Source organism: Apteryx rowi, unplaced genomic scaffold (genome assembly GCF_003343035.1).
Source record: "Apteryx rowi isolate R43461 unplaced genomic scaffold, aptRow1 scaffold_60, whole genome shotgun sequence".
Taxonomy (NCBI): domain Eukaryota; kingdom Metazoa; phylum Chordata; class Aves; order Apterygiformes; family Apterygidae; genus Apteryx; species Apteryx rowi.
Window position 1 is genome coordinate 2,487,911 of NW_020450872.1, and position 19,130 is coordinate 2,507,040.

The following is a 19,130-nucleotide window of genomic DNA, read 5'->3' on the forward strand; positions in this document are numbered from 1 at the left end:
CACAAATAAGAGGCGTGCTACTCTTCAGCCTAGCACTCTGAAAATAATAAACAACAGGGAAACAAGATTGGGTATTTGCATGCAACTTCTGCTAAGCTTTTGAAAAGTTCATTCTTACCAGAATTTGCCAAAGCTTGAGAAGTCTAAACACTTGCTTCTTTAACATTGGTAGGCTCAGTCATTTATACTCACCAAGAACGGTAAGAAAAGCCTTGGAAGTTTTGACAGGCATAGTAAATAAAGAGCAGGTGTACTGCCCTTCATCCGACAGAGACACATCACTGACGCTGATACTCAGTTCATGCCACGAAGCTCGAACCAGCTCAATTCTGTTGTCCCTCAGAGCTGAAAAACAAAAAATCACAGGCTGTAAGGTACAAAAGAACACATCCACAAAGCTTGGTATGTTACAGAAGAGGCTCTACGCACTAACCTAGTGAAATCACACTCTCGCATACATAGATATGGATACAGTTATCTTTAGGCATACTGTTTTGCTGTCTTTATGGAATAAGTTTCCAGAGTTTAGCAAATTTCAGAACAGTGACCTAAATGACTCATAATGTATATAAACCTAGAACCTAACTGGCTATCATTACCTTTGTTCTTCCTCTGCAAAAATAACACTGATTTCTTGAAATAGTCATATTTTTTATTTTAGCCCTTTGCCCACTATGCTGTAAACAACATCGCAGGAGATCTAAGTGTTGAATCATTGATTTAGCTAGTCTCCTAAAAGAAGAAATTCTCATGTTTGATCTGGTGGAATTTAAGCTTATTTCACTCTTTTTTTTTCTTTTTTTTTTTGTCCCTGATAGCTTTGCTCCAGGCCTAAACTAATTCCTTCCTAAAAGCATTTTTCCCCATGTATCTACAAATTTGGTACCATGCTGAGAATTCTGTTTCCTTTATTAACAAACTGTATTTTCAACTAAAGAAGTGTAGCGTTACATAGCTTCCCTGTTCTCACATCCATTACTAATCAGATTGAACAGGAACATGGGTGTCTTGAACAGTCTAAGGGTATTTCTCTAGGAATATATTGAAAGTTCTATATATATTTGTAATACTTTTAAAGATTTGAGGTAACTGAGTACAGTGGCTTTAGTTTTTTGATTACGACTAAAAATCTGATCTGATATCAGAAAATCCTTTGTAACAAACTTTTGTTTGAATGAAACCTTTCAGGTAGGAAGAGCAGGGAGCTTACTTAAATTCAAAATGTCACTTTAGCTAATACTATAAAATTTTTAAATATTTTAAAACTTGTATTTAGGTTAACCTGCATTTTTCATTTTAAAATGGTTGAAACATTCCCAAACATCCTATTTTTTGGAATTAAGCTGTTTCAGAAATCCACATATATTAAGTCTTTCTGTAGCATAGAAATACCAGTCTCAGAAATAAGTAAGCACTGTAATTCTCCTACGTGAACAATATAAAAGCCTCTGTAACTCAGAAAGTTCTGCTGTATACCTCTAGATTCAAATCTCTCATCTGAGAGTATTTGAATCTTCACTGTGATGTTTTTTACAGTAAGCCTCTGAAAGTCAAAGTAAAATGGGACAATTATAATTACTGTGAGATATACATTTTGATTTGTGAGAAGATCCAAGATGCACAGTCACCAATGCTGTTCTCACTCACCTCTTTCAAAAGGCTCCAAAGGCTCTTAAATTTCAGTTTCACCTAACATTTATATCTGTCCAGTGATAAAAAGGAAGCTTTACAGTGGTTCTTGCACTACTAAATTTGGATGTTTCTACATTATCGCAAGGCTATCTAAGTGCTGTCAGTATAGGAAGATTTGGACCAAATTTAGCAGCTACAGCAAAGATTCAGCAAAAATGTCACTTGAACTGGTTGTCTTCTAAGGCTACTGTTCAGGTTCCTTTACAATGACATCAAGTTGAATGTATTGGTTATTTCAAGGCAGGTCAGCTAAAGCTTGACTTATTTTTTCCAGAGTCTGATAACTTAAAGGTGACAACTTAAGCAGACCTCACATACAAGCATGCCATAAGCTGCTCCAAGGCATATCAAAGTGGTTGAGATTGTGGGTAATGGACAAATACCAAACATATCTGAGACATCTTCTGGCATCCTACCACAGCAAAAATAAACAATTATATAATATATATTGCATGTAATTAATAAACAATGATGGAAAATAGGTGGAACATGAAAGTAAATAGCAAACAAAACAAAGCCACAGACTGAAAAGCAATATACTACCAATATGCTGATATAAGAACCGGGGAAAGCAAGCTCAAGAAAACAAAAAGTACATCAAAGCAAGCTTCTTCCAACACAAGATTGCAAACACAGTTGATGGCTTGCAGCTTTACTGGGCAAAAGTCTTGACAACAGTGAAGCTGTTGCTATCTTTGAGTAATTAGATGGAGACTTAGAATTCATTTCTCAGCATTTCAATTCTGGTCAGACATAAACTGAGCAGACATAAGAATGGTAGTTTATTTCACATTACTGACCTCTAAAGAAAAATTTTATTTTCAGAATGACCCAGTTCTTCCAAATGGTTTGATTACCACACCCAGATATATAATTTGGAGAACAGTATAGGAAATTAAAAAAAAAAACAAGCACCCCATAATTTGAAAGTGGTGATTTCTGCCTCCACTGAACCAGAAATTATGTAAAATATAATGCAGTATATCATCTTACATAATACTGCATTTTGTTATAATTTTTGGTTGCCACTGCCTTGTGATTATTGAGTAAAGAGTGCCTCCAATAAAGATTTGTGTAGCTGTTAAAATATTTTCCTACAGATGTGGCAATCTGCAGAATGTCATGCACTAAAAAGAACTCTAATATATTCCGCTAGAGCACAAACGGTCTACAGATGATGCCAGGAGCAAAGCATTTCTATCCTACTGGTAGAGAAAAAGCAACCAGTGAAATACGAACCAACTGCATCAACTACAACTCTACTGCTGCCTTCCCTTACTTCTTCCCCTCTACACCTTTTTTAACCTTTGTACAACATAAAAAGCCCCAGCTCAGTCAATTTTCTGGAAAATTGGTAAAAACAACCACTGACCAAGAGCTAAGATCTGACATACCAAGTTTCAGCCCGGAGCGAATTTTTATTGAAAGCACAGAAAAAAAGGGTTTTATAATGGAAACACCAACATAGAGCCTTTGCAAACACGCTGCAAATAGCACCCACATAATACTCTTTTGCAGGAAATCTGTTTGTCAGGAGCATTTTTATAAGTGCCAAGTCTAAATGCAATTAATAATCTGTGCCATCGATTCCAAAGATAAACTTCTGTTAGCTTTCCTGCCTACAGAGATTTGAGAGCAACCCATTAAAAAAAACTCCAGTGTTATTCTGCAGACATGGCTAACACTTGCATGGACTCTTGGTAGGATTTCATTTTCAAGCTTTTTTCCTATCCTATCGAAGTAATAAACAACACTATATATATATATATATATATATATATATTTAGAAAGCCATAATTTTCTGCTATGAAACTGATAGTTGTAACAGATGTCAGAATTGGTTTGTTTCCATTTTCTGTGCTAGGTTTTACCTTTTGCTAAAAGGGTGAAGTTGGATCACAGAGGACTGCCTGCCTAGTCCTGGCTTCTGAACTCTGGCTCGGCAGGATCCCTGCGGAAGAGGGCGAGTGCTCCTTCCGAGAGCAAACGAGTAACCTGCAGTACTGGAGAAGACAAGAGTGCATCTAGCAAGCTGGCAGTCTCCAAGCGCAGGGACTGACAGGAGCAGGGTCTTGCGTGTGGCAGACCGTAACCTGCCGCCAAGCCTGGCTGCTGGAATAAAGAAGTCTGCGGAGCCTGAATAGCAGCCAGCTACTGAAAGGTATCAGCTGGAAGGCAAAAGCTTGATGGAGAGGACATACTCCTCAAGGAGCTGGTGGAAAGGAAAATTTGTTTACAACTCTCTGCACTCAATCCATCTCAGCAGATCGGAGTTCTACTTGTTTAAAGAGCAACCTTGTCCCGTTTATTACTTTATATTTAAAGCACCTGAGCTTCAAAAGCATTTTGCAAGGTTTTTCTTTGTAGTGCGAGTTGCCCAGAACAGAGCAATTTTACAAGGCTCAAGCCAATGTGGAGCTTGGTACACACTAAGAAATTGGCTTCCAATGCACTGAAATGTCCATGCATCATTCAATAGCTACTGCAGTGAATATTTCTAGCTCCCCGCAAAAGTTAACAGGAAACACCAAACTTGTGTTTAAAGTGTCTGTCTCATACTAAAATATAGCTACTGTATTGTACTCAAGTGACAGTATTTATTCCTCCACCTTTTAAAAAGGCTATATTAATAGCTGCATTAGTATTCCACATGTAGTTTCTGAATATTATTTATTACTTATATTGTGGTAGTGACTAGATAGCCTATGTGTGTACAAAAAAGACAGTTTTGCCCCTAAGGACTCTACATGCTCTGTCTTTATTTGACTTGCATCATGTCCTAGCCTCATTCCTATCTCTGCCAGCTCTTGTAGAACCTCCTCCAGAAGCTCATCCTCCTTCCCATTCCCCACTTTGCAGGAAGCCATCAGACCGCTTTAGCCTCTTTGGGGGGATTTTCACCTGCATTCCAGAATCATTACCTTAACAGCTTGCACACCTGCATTTTTACATGCTACAGCAATGTTAGAAAAATAAGTGGTAAATAAGCAGAATTTGACACAGATATATTTAACTTCCATGAAATATATCTATGTCAAAACAGTAAGAATCAATACCACCATCAGCCAGCTTGTCCTTACTGGAATCTTGCATAGCAAGCACTTATAAAAACTGTAAGATGCAATGGGAAGCATAGTTGTATAGTAAGTTTCAGAACATCCCTAGTACATTAGTAGTTTTTTGTAATTCCCAGACACATACTATGTAGCTAATTTGCAAGGATATGAAATAATAATGCATAAAATACTTCTTCCTAAACAGACACACTTCATTTATTTTACCTGTCATTCCCTTTTTCTATACAAAAAATTTTCTTTCAGAATATTTTCTGAGACAGAAGATATTCCTTACAAGCAACCATGATAATTTGCATGTCTTAGGTTATTATGAGTAAAAGATAGTGTAGTGTATTTCAGCTGCATTAATTAGAAATTATTAAGACTGGCAAATATTGCAATAAACTGGTCTCCTTGTCCACAGTCATATAAAGCTATATTTTATTTTTTGCACAAAATAGTATAATGATCATATGTAGTAAAACCTTGTGATAGGAATTAGATCAAAGACAGAAAAGAAAATTAGAAATTTGTACTATCATGGAAAAAATACTCACATTTCATACTGGGAGGAAAAGACACCTGGACTTTTTAGATACAGTAGCCACAGAGCAGTATCTGTAATCTTATTTCTCTAAAGAGACTACATCTTAGTACTGTTGGAATCAAATATTTGAACAATGGAAAAAAAAAAACCCACAACCAACAAAAAGCCAAATCCTCCAGAGTAATTTGCAGATGTTTTGACAATACTAACTTGACATCTGCTGCCATCCTGGGATTCACTCAACAAATTTTCTTCCTTATGTTGGAGCTGTTCTCTCCATCATGGGAATAATGCAACTACTAGTTGGAACCAGAAAGATTTCTGATCCTGTACAGGTCAGGCTGATCTCCCAGAAATTAAATGCTATGAAACTGAAATAAACCCTCTGATTTCTAGATTCCAACCTTCCAAATGCAGTAATATCATCAAATCTGAAATAGATTTCAAGGGTTTTATACTTTGTTCCCAGACGAACTTGGGAAGCCTTTTGCTACGTTCCTAATGAAGTCAGTATTACCAAAAAGCCTACAGAGATGATCCATAGAACTTGCCAGTAGTTGTGCATCAAAATCTGACAGACAGGTTACAGACCACCACCACCACCACCACCTCCTAATAATAATAATAATAATAATAATAGGAAGAGTAGATGGAAATAAACATTCAAACTATTACTGTTGTATCAGTGTGTGTTGTGTCATGCCTAACTTTCTCAGCCCTCATCCTTTCATAACATTCCTCTTGAATTCTTTTAAAAAATTCATGTACTCATTCAACTGCTGCTGTATTAATAATTTGACCATTTCCCAACTGATATGCAGTTTTCTAGTGATTATTTACTTATCATGTAGGTAGTTGAATGATATCTGATCTCCTAATATTTTAAAACTTCTGAATTATTTGTACGTGAAAAGAAAATCTTTTTTTTTTCCCTTTTCCATTTGCAGTCATGCAATTTRATTATTCTCATACCAGGAGGGATACCAGGCAAGGATGGCACTGTGGGTATTCAGAAATAACATGTTTTCTATTCCTATTTCTGCATGTGGTGAGGCCATTTTTCTCTCACATCAGAGATGAACTCCATAGTTTGGCTTCTGCGAAACTATCACTTTTGCTCTTATTACTAGCTGATCATGATTCCAACAGAGTCCAAAGGTCAGAAAGAGCGATGATCTCTTAATCAGCCTAGAGTCATGACAGATTTCAGTACTGGGACAGAAACATTGAAACTGAGTTTATTTTCAAAGCTAATGCTAATGTACAGAGAAAAGCACTTGGTAACACATTAGAAGTTCCTATATAACCTATTAGACTGTCCAACATTTGTACCATTTGGAGTCTTTTTTAAGGTGACATCATTTCTAAGTAAAATGAGAGGAAATAACAAAAACTGGAGATCACAATACTGTGGACAGGTCATTGGCTGACTGGCTGTGGAACAGTGTTCTGGCTAATTTGTAGATAAATGTTGATTTTTCCCCATTAAGAAAATGATTAGTAACAAAGATGAGTTCAAAAGGACACTCCAAGCAGCATCTTCTACACTTTTGTGTCACTCAGATGGTGCTGGTACTTCAACCTTACTGAATTTTTCAATTCATTCATGCAATTACTGAATAAATTCAGGGTACCACTGAGTTTCACAGAAGGTGCCAAGTATACAGTTTCTGAAATGGAAGAACAACAACTCGCAGCAATCTTGGGAAATTAATTTTACAGTCATTCCAGGGCATTTCTATTTCTCTTTGAACCCTGCTAAAGTACCTGGTAATCAACAGGAAGGAACAACAGGGTCAACAGAAATATACTTCTCCTACTTCTAATCAGACGTTGGTCATCTTCCAGAGCAAGTAGCAGTGACTCTGCTTTGTGCTCTGGCTTGCAATCTAACTAAGAAAAGACTAGATTGTTTCCAGCTGAGAAATGCTGCTGAGAATTGTTTTTGATTACCTTATTCAGAGAACAATGTTCAATAGCAGGCTGCTTTCTCCTTTTTATAGTTTTTGGTTTTGTTGCATGTTGGATAATGTATACGCCAAGGAGCATAGCAAACTCCTTTCATTAGAAGAGGTGTTGATAGTTTTGCTAACAGAAGTGTCTTGCCTGTGCTTGCTTACTGCCCTGAAAAGACCAAAGAACTGGGGACCCAGAACCTGTCAGTACGACCTCATCCGTTATGTACCAGCGTAGGTTGTATTTAAAGAACAGTTTTACTCTTAGATGCTTATGAGGAAAATCGAAACAGTAAGGTAATTCCTTCAGTGAAACATCCATTCTTAATTTCCTCTGATCTCGATAGAATGAGAACAGTTTAAGGTGACTTATAATCTGGAAAACATCTGCAAAGTATAGTTTTGCCAGCTGTTGCCAACTGACAATAAAAGGCCAGGATGATTATATGCCCTTCATGAATGGAACAAGCTTGGCAAAACTTTCTCTTATGCCAGAATTTCTGCACTGAGCGACACTGTCTCTCAAAACCTTCTGTATTTTCCTCAGTTTCTCCCTTTTTAGGGCATTCAAGGAAAAATATGCAAAAAAGATGAGAAGCTTGCCTCCTAGGGTGCTTATATTCTATATTGGCTATTTCTAATATTAAAGAGACATTATTCTTATGTCCTGCTTGTCTTTCAGTGTCATGAGGTCAACATATATTGTCTTAGTAGGTCTGAGGACTGCCCCACTTTCAAGTAAGACACTTAAGTTTCAAGCCCTTCCAAAATATGTAGGTTTTGAATTATGAAGATGTTTTATTGTTTTATCATATTGTAACAATGTTTAACTGTGTCTCCAAAAATAAAATAAAAATCACATTAGTCAGGATGAAACATTGTCTTGCAGGGTCTGTTCATCTGGTTCCTTCTGCAATGGGGAATTACAAGATTTCCTATTATACTAATGCAACTGGACATCAGGCACAGCACAGTAGCCCAGGAAATCTTGAAAAATCATGCTTTGCAAACATGCAGCTGCAAAAATTAAAATTGCAGAACTATCTGGCAAGTTTAGCGATGGTCAGAATTAAAATAAATGAGATTCAATAGATAAATGTAATGCGTAGAGAATATAATCTTATATACCAAGTTGGAGACTGATATTTTGAAAGCAGCAGTGCAGGAAAGAAGCCTGGAGGATTACAGAGGAAATCATTTAACTATATGTTCAAATGCAGCACTACTACAAAAAGGTGAATCCTATCCTGGGTTGTACTTATACTAGCAATTACAGCAAAAGGAAAAAAATGATACAGTATTCTAAAACTACATATATCAAACTGTGCTATATATTGTAAATTACAGATAGGAGCAGGCTCTCAGTCAGGGAGGCAATTTCTGAAGGTCTACTGATAGAATACTTACCACATAAATAATACTATGAAAGTGAAAATAATATAATGGAGATCTATGGTAACAGTCCACACCTACCTAAGATAATACTAATAGGCATTAGAAAAATAATTTATTTTTCTATAATTTTGCAGGATAATAGGGAAACACAAAACAGTATATTTCTGGCTAAAGAACAATTCATTTTAAGTGAGAAGTATTAGATAATGACAAACTGCAATTGAAGTACAAGGGGTAAATAAATACTAATCCTCTTGCAAACTAAAACAAAGATAAACAGATTTCCAAGTTTGTGAAGACCAGATCAGGCAATTTCTCCTCACGCTCCTGATGTCGATATTAGTCATTATGTCAACAATGCTTAAATGATTTCTGACCAAGGTAGAGTTAAGCTTGTTTAAGTATTGAAAACTGTCTAGCCAAACAGCACAGAGCTCTACCAAGACAGACTACATATTTTAAAGAACATCAGTCACGGTACACTCGCATTTTCTTCTTTAAAAGACTGACCTTTTACAGTCACTGCTGGTGACCCTCATGCACTGGCTCTAGTCAGCTTTGGGTGCAAGGAATCCTAAAGGGTAGGGAACACAGAACAACTCTGCTGAATTTTACACGCTTAGCACAGTTGGAAAATCCAATTTCTCCTCAAGTTTGCCAAGTACATGTTTTCTATATGTATCTGCAGCAGATCATGTCTTAAGGAATCTGCAGAGCTGAATTATACCTGAATTTCTCTAACCTTGTAGATTGTGAAATTACAGTTTTGCTCACTCACTGACTAATATGCAAACTTAATGATCCCATCACACTGAAAACAAGTTTTTAGTCATATGAATAATCAATACTCATGGTAGAGTCATATTTATGGTATTGCTTCAAACTTCTTGAAAAGTCAAAGTCAAGTTTCTAAAGAACAGTATGGTCCTGCTCAAATACATTCACTCACCAGAATTTGGAGAGACTTTCTCACTTCCTAATGATGTAACTGTGAGAACAGCTATAAGGTGCCCCAATATCTTTCTACACTTCTTGCTTTGATCATTCATGTAGATACATAAATTAACATCAACCTTCCTGAAGCAGATGGCTGCATTGGCTAGACATGCAGTAAGAATATTCATTCTTCCTAACTATGTGTATATCAAGAAGTCAGACTCCCAAAACTCCTGCTGCAGTCAGTGGAGCGAGATAGCTTTTTCCAGAGACCAATTAAGAACAGGTCACTGCCTTGAAAATGTTACAGATCCTGAACAAAAATGAACACACAAATCAATGACTGATGATTGTATTGGGAATCAATCTACCAAATGATTCCAGTATCAATGTGGAGTCAAATACTAACATCTATGTCAATATTGAACATAGTGCTGTTAGTGACTATTCACAGATCTCACTATTGAGGGAGTTGAAATATGGACCAAAGTATCAGGAGAGATCTGAGTACAATTCCAGAGAGGATTCACAGAAAGCTCTTTAGTAGTTTTAATACAGCTTTTATGACAGAGCCCTTTAAAGTTTTGTGATGTCTCTCATAAAGCCCAGCAGCAGGCAATCTCCCTATGAAACATAAGTACACAGGTTCTTTACCTTTTGCAGGGATTTGTCTTAGTTTTCCACATGTTGGTATACTGTGAAGGAAACATTAGTGTGAAATAATAGTGATGGAAATAGATGATTACAGATTTGGAGCATCTCTCGTATAAGGAGAGGCTAAGGGAGCTGATATTGTTTAGCCTGGAGAAGAGAAGGCTCAGGGGAATGTTACCCACATGTATAAATACCTGATGGGAGGGAGTAAAGAAGACTTAGCCATATTCTTCTCTGTGGTACCCAGTGAAACAGTAAGAGCCAATCAGCATAAATTGAAATACAAGAAATTCCATTTAAACATAAAAAACAAAAAACAAAAAAACACACCTTTTTTTACTATGAGGGTGGTCAGACACTGGAACAAGTTGCCTGAGAGGTTGCCCAAAAGGTTGTGGACTCTCCATCCATGGAGACACTCAAAACCTGACTGAACATGGCCATGAGCAGCTTGCTCTAGCTGATCCTGCTCTGAGCAGGATCTGAAGGTTGGACTAGATCTCAAGAGGTCCCTTCCCACCTCAATGACTCTGTGATTCTATGAACTTTCAACTGCTAATTTGGGGATCTTCAGTTTTTAGAGTGGCCAACCAGGATCTTAATCCAACTTCAAAAGAAAAATCTAACAGTACAACTTTCTACACCTCTAATTTTCTGAGCAACCTGCTTAAGTAGACATACTTTGAGAAGAAGGTTGGACTAGGTGACTTCCAGAGGTCCCTTCCAATGTGAATGGTTCTCTAATCTTGTCATTCTAGATTTTTTTTGTACAGAACCTGCATATCACAAAATTCAGGAACATGACCAATCCTGAAAGAAAGAAGGAAAGAAAGAAAGAAAGAAAGAAAGGCAGACAGAGACAAAAAAAAAAAAAAAAAAACTGTGGTGGGCATTCACAGAGATTAATCTTCCTCAACTTTTCCTAAGGGATTAGCTCCCTCAGGGAGGTTTCCAACTGCCCTCAGAAGAGATGGCCTGTCTCTCCCCTCTATAGTCAATTACCAAAGAGAGAGAGAAAGAAAAAAAAAGACTTTTCTAGGTTAAATCTACATTTTGTAAATATGATTCTTGTGCGACTATCTTTCAAAGGCATGGTGCCCTCATAAGTGTAGCAGTATTTGGAGTCCAAAGTGGTGGCCAGACATATTCACCAAATACTACTGAATATCATTTGGAAAAATAAAACAAATTAAAACAAATACCTGAAAAATTCAACAGCATACCAAGACAGTAAAAACTGCACTAAAGAAAAACCCTATTATGAATAAATGCATTATTTAACAAACAGCGGATACTGACAATAATAGAGAGATGCTGGGACCCATGCTACCAATGATGAAAAATACCTGACGTTCTGGGGGCAATTCATACAAATCAGGTATGTATGTGTCTATACCAGAAGAAAATTGTTCATGCTTAGCATGTCTAGATGAAAAATAGCTGAATACATCCTAGTTTTTTTAATTTAAAAATTTATTACAGGCATTTTCTTTTTTTAAGAGTTGTGAATACATTCCTCTGGTTGTTTCTGCCATTCAGATCGTACTAGTAGGTAAAGGGTTGAAAAACAATTCAAAAAGTAGATATATAAATACCACTTAAAGCTACACAGCTACGGGATGCTATTCGTTCTTCATATTTGCAATAAATAAATAATAATATTGCTTCTTTTATTGCACTTTTCTTACCTGGTTTAGTTTGAAGGCTCACTGAGAAACCTCAATAATTAACCTGTCTTCAATTTATTATTTTTGAAAGATAAACTTGTATATTATGATTGTCATATGAATGGAAGCATTGAATATTTACAAATAAATTGCAAGGAGTTGTTCCAATACTGACTGCTTTTTGTGGCTGTTTTTAATGGATTGTAAATCATTTAAATGCTGTAGATACAGTATTCAAACAATTCAAGAACAACTGTTGAAGAACGATTTCTGTATTTACAGTGTACTATTGAATTGCACATAATGGATCAAGAGTGACTTTCAATATCTGCCTTACAAGCTGGTTGTGACATGGCACAAGCAAAGGAGGCATCTGGCCTTCAGGGCAGTGAATGTAACTGTACAGTTTCATAGGCTTGTTGACAAAGTGTCTGTCAAAGGACATTAATTGCACATTTGGAGGATAATATGTTCATAGCATCAGATATAATAAAGAGTGCTGCAGTAACAATCTGCAGCACTGGATACATGAATGTTTTTGGTCTTTAACTTATAAAACCCAGTTTTTAATTCTACATTGTCCTCGATTCCTCCTTCTTTCTCCTTCTCTTGACTGCAGAACTGATTCACTTAACTCCTTTTCTCTAGCATTCAACTGCTTTGTCCTCTTCTCCAGGCAAAAAATTTAAGATCTAAGGTTTAAAAAGTGTTTAGATAAATAAACCTGTTCTCTATATATGTGAACCTCCTTTCCCACCTTATTCAATTCCTGGAATGCACAATTGTTCTTGAAAAAATCCGGAAATTAAATCCTCTTCTGCTAGCACACAATGATATTTTAGCACTATCACCTTCAATAAAAACATTTTTTTTTTCTGTTTTCCTTTTTCAGCTTGCAAACTCTGCTGGCCAGGTCTCATGCACTCCTCAGCTCTTCTTCTTCCTTAATCAGAGTGTTGTGAAATTCTTCACCAAAAACCTACTAAACTAAATTTTACCTTTCATTTATTTCCCCAATAGCAGCCTGTAGTATACTCAAGATACTGTCCTCTTCCAGTAGTCAATATTTTTCCTGCCTCAGTGATCCCACCCTTTCCAGACTCTTTATTTCTCTTACTCTTAATCTCCCTTTCTTTGTTCTCTTTGGAATCTTTCCTGACTGCATACAGACGTGGGTTTCATCTCTCCTTGGAATAAATTTTCTTTGACTCCACTTCTTCCTCCATCTACTCTCTTCCTCCTCTACCCATCAATCTGAAATTCATCAAGAAACCTGTTGGTACCCCTCTTCATAACATTTTCCCCATTTTCTACAGTAAATAATTTTAATTCCTCTGTGTGATACATAATTTCAATATGGGAATGAGGCCACTGAAAGAAATTAGAGATTTAGAATCGGCTACACTGATTGAATATGAAATGTACATCAGGAACCCTGCTTATTAATTCTTTAGAGGAAAGAGTACATAAAAATAATGCATTTCTTTATTTTGGATTCCAGGTATAAACTTTGAAGTGCACTTTATATTTTCTGGACCAGAACTACAAAAATATAACAATTATATCTGTTGCAAATTTAAATTACTTTACACTTATTCAGCATCCTGAGCTATATTAGGAACAGTGTCACCAGCAGGTTGAAGGAGGGGATCCTTCCCCTCTGCTCAGCCTGGTGAGGCCACGCCTGGAGTGCTGGGTCCAGTGCTGGGCTCCCCAACACAAAAGAGACAAGGAGCTACTGGAGCAAGTCCAGCCCAAGGCCACAGAATATTAAGGGATTTGAGCATCTCTCCTACAAGGAGAGGCTGAGAGAGCTGGGACTGTTCTTGCTGGAGAAAGGAAGGCTTGGGGGAATCTTACCCATGTGTATAATTACCTGATGAGAGGGAGTAAAGTACATGGAGCCAGACTCTTCTCTGTGGTACCAGTGAAACAACAAGAGCCAATTGGTACAAATTGAAATTCAAGAAATTAAACATAAGAAAAAACTTAAACATAAGAAAGATCAGTAAGTTCTCAAGCATTCCTCTCCTTTTAGCTTTTAAACTGTTTGCTTATAATTACTAAGTACTTGCAACTGATGTCTAAAATACTGGTATGAACTGTGCCAGATACAACTATTTAAAGACTATCAGTCCATACAGATAGTTCTTGTCTGATATTGTTAAAATGTTGAGATTAGAGACTAACATGATCTCCTACGGAAATGAGTGTTGTACTGAGTAGATCCTCCCACGAATATGTCTTTTCCCAATACACCAAAGGATTTAAATATCTTTGATTAAATCAGTGAAAATGTTTCCATTTAGCACAACAGAAAGGGAGGAGCTGGAGGGAAAGGAGGCTGCCAGATGTTCTCATTAAGTATGTATGAGCTCTCACATGCTCGAAAATAGTGTTCAATGTTGCTGTGATCTGTTCACAGCTGCTTTTGCTACTAGTAGGATGCCACAAGCTCAAGCCCTCCAAGCAAACAGCATCAGCATCAGTCGGAATTACAGCATCAAGGTCAGAAATAAGCGACAGAGATATTTTTGGAAGCTCTGACAGCTTAGATCTTCAGGGTTACTGAAGAGCCCAACAAAGCACCTCTGTACCTAGGGTTAATTTCAATGAGAAAGCCTGTTACTATTAGCTAGATATTGAAAACATTTCCTCCTCTGACCAGCAATCACATGGTGTTATCTGGATTGAGTTGGAGCCACAGAAATCTATTTAAGAAAATCCCTTGTAGGCAAAATTGAGTTCTATAATCCAGTCATTAAAGGTGCAGTCATGAGGTACCTGCAAACGCTGACTTACTGATTACTTTTTTGAACTCTCTGTGCTTAATAGATAAGAATCATACTGGATTACTTTCTTTCCAAGAAGCCCATTTTGAGAGCGGGGGGGGGGGGGAATCAAATCAAACAACACTTATAACCCTCAATTATAAACTCTGAATAAAATGAAAATAAAATAATTTTGTAGGAAAATATTTAGAGCTAGTACTTTCTCTAGACTTTAGAAAATTTGAACCTTTCTTTACAGATTTCATTTTCATAATCTGAATCCTGAAGAAGGTCTTTGCACAGTGACAGATGAAAACAACAAAAAAAAATTCCCTCTCAAAATAAAACAAACAAACAAACAGTTCTGGCACAAAAAAATAGAATCCTATCAATTTAAGAATAGGGACAGATTTCTCTTTACAGTTAGGAGGAGGAAGGTAATCAGAACTAAATGGATTAATATATATAGCTCAAAGGTACTGTAAAGTTCTTTAGGAGACCATGGGGAAGCTCCCACTGTAAAATCCAGATCATGAGCTTTACACTATAATTAGCAGAGTCTGCAAACAGGGTGATCTCCAGAAGAAAAAGAAAAAATGAAATCCTCATAAGCAAATCAGTCTTCCAAATTCTAACCAACAGACACGGAATATTAAGTGGATTAAAATCAAGAAGGGGCAAACGGGCCTTGTCTCCCTCACTAGCACTTTAGAGGATAAAGTTCCTTGGAGACTACTTATTTTCAGAGAAAGGGAAAGGGAGTGGGGGGGGTAAAACTGTGGAATTACCTGAAGATGTGGTCCCAGTGTGTCTATCTAGATCCAAGGCAGACAGCTACAGATGCGGCTAGATGAAACATTACTGCCTGCGACAGGCAAAGTAGGATGGCAATGATGATTACACTGCTCTGCAGTGTGAATTGCTGTAGCCAAAGCGACATCCTGAATTATTCTATGAATGTAGTCTCGGATCATCCATTTTAAAATTAAAGATATATTGTTCCCTGTGAAAACGAAATCAAAGTCTCTACTCTGATCTCCCCTATTATGGAGCAAATCAGATAATGTATATCAAGTGTCATCTTTTAAGGTGATCTCTACTGGAATAAATTTGGCAGCTAAGAGAGACATGTCAGAAAGCCACTAAAACAATGCGTAGGAAGCTCGCCAGCACTCTGCACTGTTATTTGGACTCTGATATTTCTGTCAATTAATTAAGGAATAGTACCCAGCTTTAGCTGTGCCTGAACTTACCACATAAAACCATAGCAAACATCAAAACCACAAATCCTTGTGCCTAAGGAAAACCTTCGGGCACCACTGAAATCCTTCACAAACCTGCAGTCACAGGTGCCTAGCTGAGTTGCTGAGCTGAGGTCTCCCGGGGCCTACCAGTGTGTACAGGCAACAGTGTGAATTCTGGTGTGTCACTTAATCGCAGGGGACCGAGTTTGCCCCTTTGCACTAGGGCGATTCATCAGCAAGGTGCTCCTCCAGCTGTTTTACCCATAAGCCCAATGCAGTAGGCATCCTTAGAGCTACCTGCTAGGTCGTGTCTTGCACAAGAGGTGCAGGCAAATTGTGATTCTCCAAACCCTGCAGATTTAGTGTAACCCCCAGCCTTCTGGTTAGAGTGCCCCGCTCAGACGTGGGACACCCCAGAATTTCCAACTCACTTGACCATCCCAGTGGACTCATGGGCATCTGCCATTAAAAATCTCCTTTAAAACTTTGTATAAATACATAATATATACATAGACACAAAAATACATATTTATTGAAGCAAAGACTTCAACTACATTCTCCTCTGTGTTCCCTTATCCACCAGCTCATCGAGTAAATCTTTTTATCCTTTCTGCTGTGAATACTTGCAGTGGAATAGCTTCAGTAAGTGAAATACTGAGAAAGGCCCATCAAGAAAGTCAGATGATTAAGACATTCTCTGAGAAGGCAGAAGACTAAAGGTTTTACTAGGTTCGTATCAGAGATTGCAGCAGTTAAAAAAAACCTGTCCCTCCATTACCCTTCCCATTAGTGGTAACTGCTCTAACTACCTGGTTATTGGCTAGACCAAGCAACAACTTCTTTGTTTTTCCATTTGTGTTTTTTTTCCTTTCTGTGTAGGGAAGGCCAGACCTGGCTCCCAAGGAACAATAAATGTCTCCCCGTCAGCCTGAAGTTGCTCTTCTAGGCTCTATTCCCCCTCGTTAATATTTCCTAATGGTTAGCTTACATATACTCTGCTTCAGCTTGTTGTCTTTTGAGAATCCCCTTGTAATTTGTCTTGCTCTTTCCAGACATTTTTCTAAGAGATTGAGAGTGTAATTGGAGACAGGTATTTTCTACAGGTACCAGTCCCTTTTTGCAGAGCCAGTCTCTTGCTTTTCTACTAGGAAGAAATTGTAGTTTTCATTAAACAATAACATCTTGAAGTCACGAAAAAAAGCCAAATTTTGACTCTTCAACCTTCAGTCTCATCCACTGGATTCTTTTTAAAAGTCAAACACTAGGTAAGATTCTCTTATGCTTCATCATCTAATGGATGATATAACTATAGTTGGTACTGGGCACTAAAAATCAGTGCACAGTGCCAAAATCTATACACCGTTCACAAGAGAGGTGTACCTAATGAACTTAACAGAGCTTTTCTTAAGCGTTTCAAAGTTCCAATTACTTGTAATATTAATGCAGATGAGGTATGAATAATGGTCAGAAGCAACTTGGTATAAAAGTTCTCTATAGACCAGAACTGGTCAAGTGAGGAAGAAAACCAGATGTAATTTCTATTTTGGTGTACAGGTGAAAAGGGTGACATTTCCATGGTTGAAGTCAAAGACATCTCTCAGTCTGAAAAATGGATTCTGGTAACAGCAACAATATACAATCTATACTGGGTATGTGTATCAACTTAGAGGAAAAAATGAGGAAAACAATCGTTAAGACAAACAGCAGACTAAACTAAACCTGACAGGCTTGAGTGATGACATAATACCCTCTTATTCTGTGATGGTGACACAAAAATGCCAAAGGACACAAAGCTGTCAGTCTTGTTGTTTATCTTCTATCTAAGACTAATAAAAGGAGGTTGGTGATTGACAGAACAGACATGGGCACAGTGCTAGGCATACAGTTTGCACTCTGTTTGAAAAATGTATTGATGGTGTTAGGGGTGGCTTATTTGTTATTGCCTTTTTCTGCACTACTTTTGTGATCTTCTTTCTCAAACTTTTGATATTACTTTCTTAAAGTTACCATTGCTTTATTTTAAATTCATGATTATTAGTTATAATTGTTGATACTGCAGTGCCCTAACACTGTATTAACAGTATCAGCTTCTGGACAAGTGCCCAACTCAGTTAAAAACAAAGCTAAGTTCTGCATAATCCCTTAGGTACTATCATGATAAATAATGGAATATTATGAAACATTTTTATTTTTAGCTGTCTCAGAAAACAAAGGCTAAATGCAACTTGCTACATCAGCTAACTACTAAAAATGGAAAATGACACAGGTCTCTATAGAGTATAATACTGAGGCAGCACCATTTAATTCTAGCACACAAATCTTACAAGGCAGCTAAAACTATAAAGAAAGAGAAGAAGGAACAGTTCATACAGTGAAGCATTGCTAAAAATAAGTGACTTATTTGGTTATTGCATGAGCTACTCTGCAGCAAACAGTCGGTAGAAAATACTCTGAAATGAACCAGGTATCTTTCAGAGCTTTGCAGAGTAATTCCATGGGTAAAGCTATATTATTAAAACACAGGAGGCAGCATTTTTAAATCTTCCCCTAAATAAATGAGCATATGCATATGAGTATGAGTATGCAATGACAGTATAATCTCAAATTATTGTGCTTTATTATTGAAGAACCTCATACAATTGAAGAAGTTAACCCTATTAGAACCACGCTGTAGCTTGCAATTCATTGCTTTCACTGGAAGGGTTGCATAGGCCTGTGCTAGCAAGGTACATCTGCGAGACTTTCAAGAGAGACTTCCTCTTCTAAAAGCAAATATGCAGGATAATAAGTAGGGCACTTGGTTCCTGATTCACTCTTCCCCTAATGCAGAGACTAACACTGATAGGTACAATGCCGAGGAACCACGTCCGTGTGTCCTCCTGCCACTGGCCTATCCCCCTGCAATGCACACAACATACAGCTGAAAAACATACAATCTGCTTCTGGTTTGGATCCTGATTTGCTGCTTGACCTTGTCTGTAGTTGCTGTAGTTCACTGAGCCTATGACTTTTAACTCAGCACAGGGACAGCGACTTCTCCTTTGTTCTAACGCTTGCTGTAAAGCTTTACCTAAGCGTAAAGGCAAAGTGCCTGAGAAAGACAGACATTCAGTTCTCATGCCAGAGCGGATTGGACAGTATTCATTTACTGACACAAAAAAATAAATTAGCTGAGCTTTAACAGCTGTATTCGCCTCTCAAGGTTACAGAGCT

General features: G+C 37.4%; 1 protein-coding gene across 1 annotated transcript in view; it reads right to left on the bottom strand.

The window, feature by feature from the left end:
• Positions 1–19,130, bottom strand: part of CADM2 (cell adhesion molecule 2) — a 702,128-nt gene that overhangs the window by 126,840 nt on the left and 556,158 nt on the right. The window contains exon 4 of the mRNA XM_026083401.1: positions 193–345. Coding sequence (XP_025939186.1) covers positions 193–345 — 153 coding nt within the window. The remainder of the gene's footprint in view (positions 1–192; positions 346–19,130) is intronic.